The sequence below is a fragment of the Thalassophryne amazonica genome, chromosome 22 (assembly GCF_902500255.1).
Source record: "Thalassophryne amazonica chromosome 22, fThaAma1.1, whole genome shotgun sequence".
NCBI classification, from domain to species: domain Eukaryota; kingdom Metazoa; phylum Chordata; class Actinopteri; order Batrachoidiformes; family Batrachoididae; genus Thalassophryne; species Thalassophryne amazonica.
Window position 1 is genome coordinate 28,781,723 of NC_047124.1, and position 15,344 is coordinate 28,797,066.

At 42.2% G+C, this 15,344-nt stretch overlaps 1 protein-coding gene across 1 annotated transcript in view; it reads left to right on the plus strand.

The window, feature by feature from the left end:
* The window catches only part of cacna1c (calcium channel, voltage-dependent, L type, alpha 1C subunit), a 531,481-nt gene that overhangs the window by 287,018 nt on the left and 229,119 nt on the right, over window positions 1–15,344 (plus strand). Inside the window, exon 5 of the mRNA XM_034163903.1 lies at window positions 3,265–3,404. Coding sequence (XP_034019794.1) covers window positions 3,265–3,404 — 140 coding nt within the window. The remainder of the gene's footprint in view (window positions 1–3,264; window positions 3,405–15,344) is intronic.

Below are 15,344 nucleotides of genomic sequence, written 5' to 3' on the forward strand. Positions count from 1 at the left end.
CTTGATTTGCACAACTTCCGCTCTTGTCAAAGTTCACATATGTGCACACGCAAGGCCTCCTGCAGATACCATTAAAATATAAATATTGTTTTTGATTGATTTATAAAGGGGCTTTATATCATGTACAAAGACAAAGGTGTTTTTTACATTTTTACATTATTTTGCTCATTTAAGTTGATTTAACTCAAATAAACCAAGTTCATTTTACTTAATGTTTTGAGATAACTGATTTAATTTAGTGCTAATCAAAAGCTATGTGTAACACTGACTTTAAACATTTACATTCTAATAACTTGCTGTTTTTGAGTTTAAAAAAAATCTGAGATCAGTTAGATACATGTTTTGATCTCTGGCCACTTAATTGTTCGGCTTTACTGTGCAGGTAGAAGACAGGCGTTTAATGTGGACGTCCTGATCTTCATCTTCAAAGTGGGTACTTTTGTGCCAATCAAGCGCGCTGAAAGGACTTGAATCAAAATGAGTCGAGAGCCGGAGAGACAACAAAGCAACTTTTCGACAGTTTCCCGAACAACTCTCAGCTGGCGAACCTCTGGCCTAAAAATCAACTTGCCTTTCAAGTTGTCTTTTTTTTTTTCTTTTCAATATGTGTGCAAATCGTTTATTATAATTCATGTCAGTCTCTCCACCGTCAAGCTTCTTAAGCATTTCAAAGCGTGGGAAACAACTCGCAAATCACAGCCGGTAGGATAATCACATCATTAAGCACCAAAATCAAAGCATTATTCTTTTATCAATATTGAGCAGGTGTAATCTGACGTCAACTCTGGTTCCTGAGTGATGTTTGATGCCTTGTATGCTTTTAGTTATGTAAGACAATATGACTCCAGGAAACACTTTCCTAACCTGCCATGAAAATGAAGAACTTGCCGTTTACCGATGTGCCGGTGAAGGCAAGCGGAACGAGTGAAGCTGGTCTCAGTGGTTGTGTACAACACAGGCTGATGATGTTATTTTTTTATTTAGCTGGAGCAGCTCTGGACTGACATCAGCAAATCCCGACACAGCCACCTGTCCAACACTAACACCAGACTTTAGCAACAAGGAACCTGCTAAAAACCGATAATAAACCGCATGTTTAGTGTTCAACAAGTCATTAATACAGGCCAGTGACACTCAAGTCAGCACTTTTTAAATTATATAAATATACTGTTGCCTCACCTGGAGTCTTTCTGTGTGAAATTTGCATGTTGTCCCTGTGTTGGCGTGGGTGGATTGGAAACTTGAAATTGTCTGTAGGTGTGCGTGCAGGTATGAATGTGTTTGTCAGTATATGGCCCTGCGATAGACTGGTGTCCTGTCCAGGGTGTACCCCACTTCACACCCTATGACTGCTGGGCTAGGCTCCAGCCCCGCTGTGACCCTTAATTGGAGTAAGCGGTTGAAGATGAGTGAGTGAGTTTGTTATGGTGGCCATCTTGGATTTATTAAAATGGAAACCATTAAAAACTAACTTTTCACTTTCTGGACATCTGGTTAATCTAGGATCATGCCTGCAGTGACTAAATAAGAGTTTTTGGAAGGCAAGAATCCAGACATACTAATTACAAATTACTCATTCAGATGAATGGTAATAGTGTGTGCTGCCATTTTGGATTTTATTCTGTGTTACTGATGTCAGTGACTTATGGGACATAGGAACCTGATCCATGTGGGTGTCTTTTCTTTACAAATCAGATTCAGATTCGATATTCAGATTCAGTAACTATAACAGTAACAACAATAACATTAATAATAATAATAATGCCAATCACAGTAACAACAATAGCATTAATAATACCAATCACAACTATAACAGTAATAATAATAATAATAATAATAATACCAATCACGGTAACAACAATAACATTAATAATAATAATAATAATAATAATACCAATCACGGTAACAACAATAACATTATTAATAATAATAATAATACCAATCACGGTAACAACAATAACATTAATAATAATAATAATAATAATAATACCAATCACGGTAACAACAATAACATTAATAATAATAATAATGCCAATCACAGTAACAACAATAGCATTAATAATACCAATCACAACTATAACAGTAATAATAATAATAATAATAATAATACCAATCACGGTAACAACAATAACATTAATAATAATAATAATAATACCAATCACGGTAACAACAATAACATTAATAATAATAATAATAATAATAATACCAATCACGGTAACAACAATAACATTAATAATAATACCAATCACAACAATAACATTAATAATAATAATACTAATAATAATAATAATACCAATCACGGTAACAACAATAGCATTAATAATAATACCGGTAACAACAGTAACATTAATAATAATATTGTGTGTCCTAATGTTAGCATGGTGTGGATGGTTTAGCTGACTTTAGCTGTGAGTTATTCTGGTGAACTTGAAGATATACACCAGCTGCAACCCTCCAGCTTCAGGTTCAGATGATTCTTCCCAGGAAGACGGGTTGGAATCTGGGAGACCTGGCTGCCTTTTTGTCCCAAACCTCTGACCCTGTCTCAGCATGTACTTGTGGGAAAATAGCTGAAAGTGCATGCGGGCGGAGACGGGCAGATTGATGGACGTCACTAAAACAGTGGACTTCTCCTGAAATTATTTTAGTCTCCAGAGGAAGAAAATGATTTCTTGTTTTTGTTGACAAGAAGGTTTAACAGCTTTGCCTTCATCCTGCTCTATTTTTAGGCTCGACACCAAAGAGATAGCAGAAGTTACAGTTTTTATTTGATCGCGGTTACAAACATTCATCAGTGTGACACACTTTAATCTATATTTGTCATTCTCAAGGTCATCTCAGGGCAGTTCCCAGAATCCCCTTGGGCAGGAGTCATCGCCATGACAGTGGTGTCTGTGAAAAACTTTTTATTTTCAGTGTGTCGGATTGTGTGTGTGCAGGGCAGGAAGTGAGCCTCATGGTTTCAACAGTCAAGAAGCTTTGATTGTGTACTCGATTGCAAGTTACACAAATACACGGTTGCACATAAATAATCCAACATGCTCGCAGTTGAGAAACCACAGAAACAGCGGAATGTTCCATGTGCTATTGCTCAGCAGCAATATGGGTTTACTGGACAAGTGTGCCATACTGCATCGCGTGTAAAATGTTGATAGATAGATAGAGAGATAGATAGCTTTATTTATCATTGTCATGACAACGAGATTTGAACCTTGAACGTTGAACCTTCAATTCTAAAATTCAAACCTCTTTGTGTGTCTGTAGGAGCGTGTGGAGTATCTGTTCCTCATCATCTTCACAGTGGAGGCGTTCCTGAAGGTGATAGCCTACGGCCTGCTCTTCCACCCCAATGCCTACCTGAGGAATGGCTGGAATCTGCTCGACTTCATTATTGTAGTCGTGGGGTGAGTGGATAGAAAAGTTTAAAATTCTTCTGTAATAGATCTCTGGCAGATATACAACTTTGTAGCCCCAGAAAGAAAGTTACACATAATAAAGTGGCTATTCATATGTAGCCTTATTTGTTGTTGTCCCCGGTTGCTCCTGTTTTTTTGTTCTGGGTTGCCACAGCGGATACAGCCAAATCTGCATTGGTTTTCGGCACAAGTTTTACGCCGGATGCTCTTCATGACGCAAGTCCAGTTTTACCTGGAGAAACACACACAGCCGCTGGTGTTCTGAAGATGGCGCAGAGACAAGGCGCCTCTGCAGGAGCTCTGCCGTGTGCACTGTGTCTTGTGTTGTTTGTGTGCATTTTTGAAACACTTGCCACATTTAAATATGATCGTGAAGCACTCCTGGGGATTCGGGACGACTCTCATGTACTCTCAGGCGTTTGTTGTGAACTGAGGTGTGTGGATTTCAACATCTGCCCCACACGAAGCCAGGAATCGCGCGGCCATGAATGGAGCTATGGCCGAAAACAAGGTGAAAGATCCGGGAGGAGACACCGCGGCGCTCCGCCTACACCTGGACTACACATTGGGGATATTTCGGTATGCCGGAGGCGTAGACATCGGGGGAAACGAGGAGGGCTGCTTGTTAAGCTCTGTCACCATTCTTCAAGAATCCCTCTGCCATCACTGTTTTTGGCTAACGTGCAGTCTCTGTCAAACAAGGCTGACGACTTGCTAAGCTGCATCCATACCCAGCACGAGGCCCGGGATTGCGCTGTGTTTTGTTTGACGGAGACCTGGCTCCACAGCAACGTACCCGATTCCACCTTCCAACCGTCGGGATTCTCTGTTCACGGCTTAGACCGAGTGAGGGAACAAACGGGGAAGTCCAAAGGAGGAGGTGTGTGTTTTCTCATTAATAAGCGGTGGTGTACGGATAATACTGTTGTTAACAGAACTTGTAACGCTAACTTGGAGTGTGCTGTGGTGAAGTGCCGTCCTTTCTATCTCCCCCGGGAGTTTACGGTGATGTTTCTTTGCACTGTTTACATCCATCCGGGGGCGGACTCTATGGCGGCCCTTGGAGACTTGCGTAATATTTTGGACATGTATGAGAACTCTCATCCTGATGCTGTGATAATAGTAGCAGGAGACTTTAACAGATGTAACTTAAAGTCTGTGCGTCCCAACTACTACCAGCACGTAAAGCAACCGACCAGAGGCGCACGTATTTTAGACCACTGCTATAGTAATGTGAAGTCTGCTTTCAGGTCTAGTTTAAGTCCGGTAAATCCGATCACTCCTCTATTTTTCTTCTTCCTACATACATGCAGAGGAGCAAACAAATTAAGCGACAAACACATATCGTGCAGTGCTGGAATGAGGACAGTGAAATGAAACTCCAAGGCTGTTTTAATGCCACGGATTGGACTGTTTTTAAGTCAGAGAATCTAGATGAATATTGTGTTACTCTAACTGGATACATTCAATTTTGCATTGACTGCTGTGTGCCAAAGAAAGTAGTTAAGCGTCACCCTAGTCAAAATCCATGGTTTAATTTGGATGTTAAAATGAAATAAGAGCGCTCAGTGGCTTTTAATTCAGGTAATGCTGCTGCATATAAGTGGGCCCGATATGCAGTGGAGCGCTCTATAAAGGTAGCTAAACGCTCTTATGGACATAAAATTGAATTTTTTTTTAAAGAGAACGACCCAAAATGTGTGTTGGAGGGTCTAAACAAGGTCACCTCATCTAAACCCAGGAGAGCGACCATTACTGATTTTGAACTCTCTCTACCTGATGTGTTGAACCAGTTTTATTGCCGCTTTGAAACTGGGAACGGGGAGACATTTTTGTTTCCAGAATTCACAGATGAGAACTATCTTATTCTTCATCAGGAGGACATCCAAAGGTCCCTCAAAAGGACAAATGTGAGGAAGGCCAGTGGGACGGATGGAATCCCCCCTCGCGTCCTTAAACTCTGCTCAGAACAACTTGCCCCAGCTCTAATGGATTTATTCAACTTGTCACTGAGGCGATGCACTGTTCCACTTGCCTTCAAAAGGTCATCCATTATCCCAGTGCCAAAGAAGTCACCAGTGTCTTGTCTTAATGACTACCGAGCAGTGGCCCTAACTTCAGTTTTAATGAAGTGTTTTGAGCGTTTGGTGTTGAACTATATTAAAGACCAGATTCCGGTGGCCGTTGACCCACTTCAGTTTGCTTATAGACAAAACAGGAGTGTGGATGATGCCATTGCCTTTGCCCTGAACTCTGTATACAAGCATTTGGACAAAAGGCAGTCTCATGCAAGAATGCTCTTTCTGGACTATAGCTCAGCGTTCAGTTCCTTGGTTCCAGCAAGGCTCATTGTAAAACTGAAAAATCTTAGCCTTTGTGATGCCATGTGCAAATGGATTTTGAACTTTTTGTCTGGCAGGCCTCAAAGGGTTAAGGTTAATGACTGTGTCTCTGATGAACTTATTGTAAACACTGGCTCTCCACAAGGATATGATTGTGTTGCTTCTAATCCCAACAATCTGATTAAGTATGCAGATGACACAACTATAATCGGTCTCATTCATGCCAATGATGACTCACATTATAGATCAGAGGTGGAAAAAATAGTTCTGTGGAGCGAACAAAACAACTTGAAATTGAATACCTCAAAAACTTGTGAGCTTGTCGTTGATTTTGGACACAGTTCTCATAAGCCTATCCGTATCATTAATGTTGAGGTGCAAAGGGTAGAAAGCTGCAAATTTTTGGGTGCAACTCTTTCAAATAATTTAAGCTGAAACTCAAACACTATTGCTATTGGTAAAAAATCCCGTCAGCGTTTGTTCTTTTTACGCATGTTGAAGTCTTTTACCCCAAACAAACAAATTCTGACAAACTTTTATCACTGTGCTATTGAGAGTGTCCTCACAGGAGCCGTCAGTGTGGTTTGGTAACGCCACAAACAAAGAAAACGAGCACTGCACAAAGTTGTCCACTCGGCCAGCAGGATTGCAGGTATGGAGCTGCCCGATCTGGAGGACATTTAGAAAAAAAAAGACTTCTTTCTCGGGCATTATCGATCATTAATGACCCATCTCATCATCTGGCCAGTGACTTTTTTGACCTGCTTCCCTCTGGCAGAAGGTATTGTGCCATTAAAAGCACAACATCCCGCCATAGCAGGAGTTTTTTCCCACAGGCTGTGAAAATTTTAAACAATGCACTATAGTAAAGCACTTTGGATCTGCACGGGCACTTAAGTTTTTGATATTTTTAAACTACTATTTATTGACTTTGAATACCTTCTTTTGAGATTTTTATGTGGCTTGGGGGTTTTAATCATGCTGTACATGTTGAATGAATGGTTTGTGTTAGTGTGTTTGATGTGCACTGAGATCTGCTCGCAATTTTTTTTTAATTCCAGTGTGGTTTTTCTACTGTAAATGGCAATAAACTGAACTCAGCCACATGGGGTGTGCAGCCAGTACATTCTGAGTGCCGGTCCCAAGCCCCGATAAATGAGGAGGGTTGCGTCAGGAAGGGCATCCGGCTTAAAACAAGCCAACCCAACTATGCAGACTAAGAATTGAATTTCCATACCGGATCGGTCGCAGCCCGGGTTAACAACGTCCGCCAACGGTGCTGTTGCCCAACAGGGTGCCGGTGGAAATTGGGCTACTGCTGGGCGAAGACGACGATGAAGAAGAGGAGGAAAATGTTGCCACAAACAGTGGGAGAAGAAGAAAACTAGAATGGTGGAAATGAGAGTGTGGACTTTCAATGTTGGTAGTATGACTGGTAAAGGGAGAGAGCTGGCTGATATGATGGAGAGGAGAAAGGTAGACATATTGTGTGTGCAAGAGATCAAGTGGAAGGGAAGTAAGAGCAGGAGCATCGGCGGTGTGTACAAGTTGTTGTACCATGGTGAGGACAGGAAGAGAAATGGTGTTGGGGTCATTTTAAAGGAAGAGTATGTTAAAAGTGTGTTGGAGGTTAAGCAAGTGTCTGACAGGGTGATGAGTGTGAAGGTGGAAATTGAAGGGGTGATGATGAATATCATCAGTGCATATGCCCCACGGGTAGGTTGTGAGATGAAGGAGAAAGAAGATTTCTGGAGTGTGCTAGATGAGGTGGTGGAGAGTGTGCCCAAGCATGAAAGAGTGGTGATAGGAGCAGACTTCAATGGGCATGTTGGTGAAGGGAACAGAGGTGATGAGGAAGTAATGGGTAGATATGGTATCAAGGATAGGAATGGGGAAGGACAGATGGTAGTTGATTTTGCAAAAAGGATGGAAATGGCTGTGGTGAATACCTACTTTAAGAAAAGGGAGGAACACAGGGTAACATATAAGAGTGGAGGAAGGTGCACACAGGTGGACTACATTCTTTATAAGAGATGCAAGCTAAAAGAAATCAGAGACTGTAAGGTGGTGGCAGGAGAGAGTGTCGTTAGACAGCATAGGATGGTTGTTTGTAGGATGACTTTAGAGGTAAAGAAGAAGAAGAGAGTGAGAGCTCAACAAAGGATCAGATGGTGGAAGCTGAAGGAGGAAGACTGTTGTGTAAAATTTAGCGAGCAGGTGAGAGAAGCACTGGTTGGAGGGGAAGCAGTTTTGGACAACTGGAAAAGTACTGCAGATGTGGTGAGGGAGACGGCTAGGACAGTACTGGGTATGACATCTGGACAGTGGAAGGAAGATAAGGAGACTTGGTGGTGGAATGAAGAGGTCCAGGAAAGCATAAGGAGAAAGAGGGTGGTGAAAACGTTTGGGATAGTCGGAGAGATGAAGAAAGTAGACAGGAGTACAAGGAGATGCGGCGTAAGGAGAAAAGAGAAGTGGCAAAAGCAAAGGAAAAGGCATATTGCGAGCTGTACAAGAAGTTGAATAGTAAGGAAGGAGAAAAGGACTTGTACCGATTGGCCAGCCAAAGGGACAAAGCTGGAAAGGATGTGCAGCAGGTTAGGGTGGTAAAAGATGCACATGGTAATGTGCTGACAAGTGAGGAGTGTGTGCTGAGAAGGTGGAGGGAATATTTTGAAGAGCTGATGAATAAAGAAAATGAGAAAGAGAAAAGGCTGGATGATGTGGTGAGAGTAAATCAGAAAGTACAAGAGATTAGCAAGGAAGAAGTGAGGGCTGCTATGAAGAGGATGAAGAGTGGAAAGGCAGTTGGTCCAGATGACATTCCATTGGAGGCATGGAAATGTCTAGGAGAGATGGCAGTAGAGTTTCTAACCAGATTGTTTAATAAAATCTTGGAAAGAGGATGCCTGAGGAGTGGAGACGAAGTGTGCTGGTTCCCATTTTCAAGAACAAGGGTGATGTGCAGAGCTGCAGTAACTACAGAGGCATAAAGCTGATCAGCCACAGCATGAAGTTATGGGAAAGAGTAGTAGAAGCTAGGCTTAGAAAACAGGTGAAGATCTGTGAGCAGCAATATGGTTTCATGCCGAGAAATAGCACTACAGATGCAATGTTTGCTCTGAGAATACTGTTGGAGAAGTACTGAGAAGGACAGAAAGAGTTACATTGTGTGTTTGTGGACTTAGAAAAAAGCTTATGATAGGGTGCCAAGAGTAGAGTTGTGGTATTGTATGAGGAAGTCTGGAGTGGCAGAGAAGTATGTTAGGGTAGTGCAGGACATGTACAAGAATAGTGTGACAGCAGTGAGATGCGCAGTCGGAATGACAGACTCATTCAAGGTGGAGGTGGGATTACACCAAGGATCAGCTCTGAGTCCTTTCTTGTTTGCAGAGGTAATGGACGGATGAGATCAGACAGGAGTCCCCATGGACTATGATGTTTGCAGATGACATTGTGATCTGTAGTGAGAGTAGAGAGCAAGTTGAGTCTAGTCTGGAGAAGTGGAGATATGCTTTGGAGAGAAGGGGAATGAAAGTCAGTAGAAGCAAGACTGAGTACATGTGTGTGAATGGGAGGGAGCCCAGTGGAATAGTGCAGTTACAAGGAGTAGAAGTGGTGAAAGTAGATGAGTTTAAATATTTGGGGTCAACTGTTCAAAGTAATGGAGAGTGTGGTAAAAAGGTGAAGAAGAGAGTGCAGACAGGGTGGAGTGGGTGGAGAAAGGTGGCAGTAGTGATTTGTAACCGAAGAATATCAGCAAGAGTGAAGGGGAAAGTTTACAAAACAGTAGTGAGACCAGCTATGTTGTATGATTTAGAGACGGTGGCACTAACAAAAAGGCAGGATGCAGAGCTGGAGGTGGCAGACCTGAAGATGTTAAGATTCTCTTTGGGAGTGACAAGAATGGACAAGATTAGGAATGAACATATCAGAGGGACAGCCCAGGTGGGACTGTTTGGAGACAAAGTCAGAGAGGCAAGATTGAGATGGTTTGGACATGTGCAGAGGAGGGACCCAGGGTATATAGGGAGAAGGATGCTGAGGATGGAGCCACCAGGCAGGAGGAGAAGAGGGAGGCCAAAGAGGAGGTTCATGGATGTGCTGAGAGAGGACATGCAGGTAGTTGGTGTGACAGAGGAAGATACAGAGGACAGGGTGAGATGGAAACGATTGATCTGCTGTGGCCACCCCTAACGGGATCAGCAGCAAGACAAAGAAGAAGAAGAAATGGCAATAAACTGAAACTGAAGAGGTCTCCCATCAAGTACTAACCAGATCCCGCACTGCTTAGCTTCTGAGATTTGGTGGGATCACTAGGGATATGTAGCTATAATAATAATACAAAATTCTACTCGCATATTCGCATATACGTAGCACAGCCATGTTAGGGGTTATGGTTAAGGTTAGGAGTTAGGTTTATGACCCATTCACACTCGGTGTTTGCGACAGAGTGAAAAGTTGCTTACTGTTGACTCCGCGGGAGTTAAGTTGACGTCGGTCATGCAACGCAGATGTTTGTTGTGGTCCCAAAATCCATTTCAACATGCTTAAATTCTTCGGTGCTCATGCTAAAATGCCAGTAGAAGTTGAGCTCCGCTACCACTACGTCACCTCCACTAGTAGACGTTACTGCCCCATTTGTTTCCCTCAGCCTCTACTGGCCAACATCAGAGGCTTGACTGGATGCACCATCTCCTCTGGATCCCTTGACCATGAAGAAATATGAAGAGATGTGATAGAATATGTCCCTTGGTGAGCACAGCTAACCAAAAACTTATCTTAGATAACCTCTAATCCACTAACTGAAAGTTTAATTTTATAACGCTAAACTGATAAAAAATTTAGTGGAAGTTACAGCTAACGTCTAACTTTTAGTATTGACTCAGTACGCTGTCGGCAACTGATAAGCCAGTTTCAAGTTTAAGCACCGCCGAAGCTTCTGAGTAAAATCAAAGGTGATCACAAATCCAAAACAAACAACAAGCCAGAACTTCTGTCTATATGTACCCGGCCCGCTGCTGTAAGGAAGTGTTATTTACTTTCCACACTCAGACATTTGGCAGGAGACATGAAAAGCAAGGCACTTTTCACTCATGGTTTCATTTATAAACAAAACTAATTCCAGGCAGTTTATCAACATTAATGGCAACTCTGTCATTTTTACAAAGTGAAAATATCACACATATCTTTTAAAGTAATGCACTAATTCTGAACGTTAAACTGACACACACACCAAAAAGGCATTATGGGAAATGAGTGTAACTATATTTAGCGGAAGCTAATTGGTCCGCCGATGGTTTTCAAAGGTAGCTGAAAAGCTAATCTGCTAATGAAAAAGTTAGCTTTGTTGATTAGCGGAATGGTGCCAGGCACTGAATATGTCAGACATGTCTCGATGATGCACCAGTAGCAAGTGACACAATCGCAGAGTGACATTGAGTTTATATAGGCCTTGTCACATGATGTCGTAAACGTTGAGTGGATGATCTGCTCCACCAAGCTATGCTACTGCTCTGTGGAGTGTACTACCAAGGCCTTTAATGGCAGAAGTTGAACTACATCCAATAGTAAGTCAGTGGACCATCGGCAAACACTGCCCTCCACTGAGCTGCTTTGACATGCCTTGTGAGAACTGTAATTCCAATAGTCATGGTGACAGAAGTCTAAATCCTGCTTAATTTTGCCATTTCATTGTTTTATCAAATCCACTACGAGGTCTGTCCATAAAGTATCGTACCTTTTTTTTTTTAAACTATATGGATTTGATTCATATGTTTTCACGTCAGACAAGCTTGGACCCCTCGTGCGCATGCATGAGTTTTTCCACACCTGTCGGTGACATCATTCGCCTGTGAGCACACCTTGTGGAAGGAGTGGTCCCGCCCCGTCGTCGGCGTTTCATTGTCTGGAAATGGCGGAATGATTTGGGGTTTTTTTCCATCAGAATTTTTTCAGAAGCTGTTAGAGACTGGCACCTGGAAACCATTCAAAAAATTTATCTGGCTTTCGGTGAAAATTTTACGGGCTTCACAGAGAATAAGGTCTGTTAGTACAGCTTTAAGGACCCCTTTAAGGACGCTCGGCACACCGCGCTCCGAGCTGCGACGACGCGGCACAAGCCACCGGACCATTTCTAAACGGATGGCTCTGTGGTTACGAGACCGTTGTGTGCTCTTTCTCTGGTTATCACAAGAGCTGGACATGCCGAGATAGGCATGTCCAAGCTTGTCCTCTGACACGCCGAAACGGAGGTGTTCCTTTGTCTCGCTTCCAAAGCGAATCGGTCGTGACGCACAAAGCCTCCGCGCGGCTTTCCACGACAAAATCTCTTGTTAAAAGTGAAATCTGCCAGAAAATGGCTGATGTCCAGCTCTTGTGATAACCAGAGAAAGAACACACGACGGTCTCGTATCCAGGGAGCCTTCCGTTTAGAAATGGTCCGGTGGCTTGTGCCGCATCGTCGCAGCTTGGAACGCGATGCGCCGAGCGTCCTTAAAGGGGTCCTTAAAGCTGTACTAACAGACCTTATTCTCTGTGAAGCCCGTAAAATTTTCACCGAAAGCCAGATAAATTTTTCGAATGGTTTCCAGGTGCCAGTCTCTAACAGCTTCTGAAAAAATTCTGATGGGAAAAAACCCCCAAAACATTCCGCCATTTCCAGACAATGAAAATCTGACGAGGGGGCGGGACCACTCCTTCCACAAGGCGTGCTCACAGGCGAATGACGTCACCGACAGGCGTGGAAAAACTCACGCATGCGCACAAGGGTTCAAGCTTGTCTGACGTGAAAACATATGGATCAAATCCATATAGTTTTGAAAAAATAAAATAAAAAGGTACGATACTTTATGGACAGACCTCGTATTACTGTAACATTATCGCTCATAAAATCTCTCTGTTCACACATACTACACCATGTAGTTCAGAATGTCATGTGACTTTCTTTTTAGTTTTGTGGAATATGGCTTTTTTAAATCTCCTGAAAAACAACCTCATGTGAGCGTAAAATGTTTTTTCTAGTATTGAATTTAATTCAAAATACATGTGTTTCTGTTAAGCATATTTCCAATCCAATACTTTACATTCCTTAATTTGGATGGAAATGGAAACAGCAGGAAGTATATGAGGCTTTTGCATGAAGTGCAAAATGAAATTTAATCAGCTGCCTGCAGGTATGTGCAACATAAGATGAATGCACACCTTATAACTGAAAATAGAATTTATTGAACATTTATCAAATTGAAATAGCCCTAAAAAGCAGCTGCCTGCACGAAAAAATCTGATCTTGATTTTATTCACTTAAGTCCCCCTGGTGTAAATAGACGTTTTCATTTCTTGTGTCTGGATGCTGTGGCGAGTGAGGATATCCTGACTAAAAATGTACTTATTACGATTATTAATATTATTATTAAAATGTGGGTTTGAGGTGACGATATTTAAATGCATCTTCCCAGGGTCTGTTTTCATGGAACATGAATTGGCGGCTGTATTAAAATATTAATATATATTTGTCATGTAGAATAAGGATCATTTCTTTGTTATATTTGTAGCTGTTGTTTTCCACATGCTATATGCTGTCAGGTCCTTAATGACTTACTTACGGAGACTCATGGGAGGTGGACTGATGACGTGAGGTAACGTCCAACCGTGGAGATCGGGTAGTGTGTCTGCATCGGCGTCGCTAGGGATTTTAGGCACCATGAAAAGAAGTCTTACTGGGCTCCCCGTAGCTGGCTGCTAGGCTAGGGGAAAATTTTGATACCGTTTTACATAAAACTAGGCATTTTAAAGATATTTCTGACTATTATTCCCATATTTGTGAAAAGAAAAACATGATTTGGACTGACAGATGTGCTGCTGCTGCCGACGTATCTGTGCAGAGTCATTTTTTAAGCAGAACAGCTTGCTAAACATTTGTCTGCATTGATTATTTATCTAAAACAACAGTGAAATGTATAAATCCAGAGTTTTCTTCAGAAATATGAGCTAACACAGGGAGAAAAGTGAGCTAGCTTATGCACAAAGTTAGGAACAGACAACAGGCTAGCATTCCAGAATTTTCCATCACAGACCCACCTTTCTTATGAAAGAACTGGGTGATACACTGTCAACCCTTCACTTCTTTCTCCCGTCTAAGCTTTTAATTTTATTTAATTAATTATTTTTTTTTCTCTCTGAGCTGTCTTGCCTCTCATTCTCCACTCGTCTGTGAAAACTTTCTGTAGCAGTCTGACGGAGGAGGTGGAGTGAAACATTTCACATAAATAACGGGAAGAGGGGGGAGCATTGAGACATGTTGCCAAAACAAACATACTTAATGTTACCAATATATTGTAAATAAAATTGATGTGTGATTAAGTTTATAACTGAGTGTCATATTATTTTGTCAGTATCATAATTGTCAGTCATGGGCCCCTAGAATCCTTCTCTTTATTCTCCCCTTTTCGGCAGCCCTGTGTGCCTGCGTGGGTGGTTGCCATACAGGACGCAAGGTGGATGCGCTGATGCTCTCAGACCTGAGCTGACCTTGACCTATGACATTGATCAGTGAAAACCCTCAGTAGAGTTCAGAAAAACAAGTGTGCAGTTCTTAGATCTGCAGATCTTTAGAATGTTGTGACATTAAACAAACAAACAAAAACAAGAATTGCTGTCATTTTTCTATGATTGTGAATCAGGTTTTGAATCTGGGCAAACTTTGTTCTGGTGTGGATTGCTGAAGCCCAAAGTGATTAGTTGGTTCGATGCTGATAGCAAAGATCTGCTCTGTTTTTCTTTATCTGCAACTCAGCAACATCCCATCTGTTAAACCCTGTGCACATGTGTGCATGGACGTGTGCACCAGGAGCTGTGTGTATTGCAGAGTTGTTTTTTTGGGGGGGGGGGGGTACTGTCACGATAGCCAGCAGACCTGACAGTTACGTTAATGGCATACAAATGGTCTAATTGACCATGTTTGTATGTGAGGGAAAAGGGAAACCCCCATCCTGAAGGAAGCCTCTGCAAATGCACACACACACACGTGCGTGCGAATTCACTCACGCGTTGAGCCTTGTTCATTGCCAGTGGAGCGTTCACTCACACTAGTTATCACTAACTGAATGTGCTTGGCAGGACACACAAACACACCATCAGCTGGCATCATGGTGCCAGTGCCGCTGGCATAAACACAACCTTTACGCGGTTATCTAGCCTCTCTGTCTGCCTCTCTCTCTTACTGTCTGTCTCTTTCTTTCTCTCAATGCTTCAGATGGGATTTAATTGTGTGGCCTGCAGTTTGCTGTGTAACAATGCCGTGTTGACCTTCGAGCCCTGTCAAAGTGGGGTCAGAAGGTCAAGTTCAGCCTTGTGCCATAATGACCTAATGTGTATCATGGAAAGTTGTGAAATTCCTTGTTTGAGTCCAGATGATGGACAATGTGGGACTGTCTTTTAGTCTTTTGTTGCTTTCACGCTGATTAAAACAGAGGTGGCGAAACCGTTTCATAGTTATCGCTGAAAAAGTTGTTTTCTTACATTGTCACACCCCCTTCTGGTTGATATAAGCAGATGGTACTTGACAAATATTGGGCCCTATATTGAC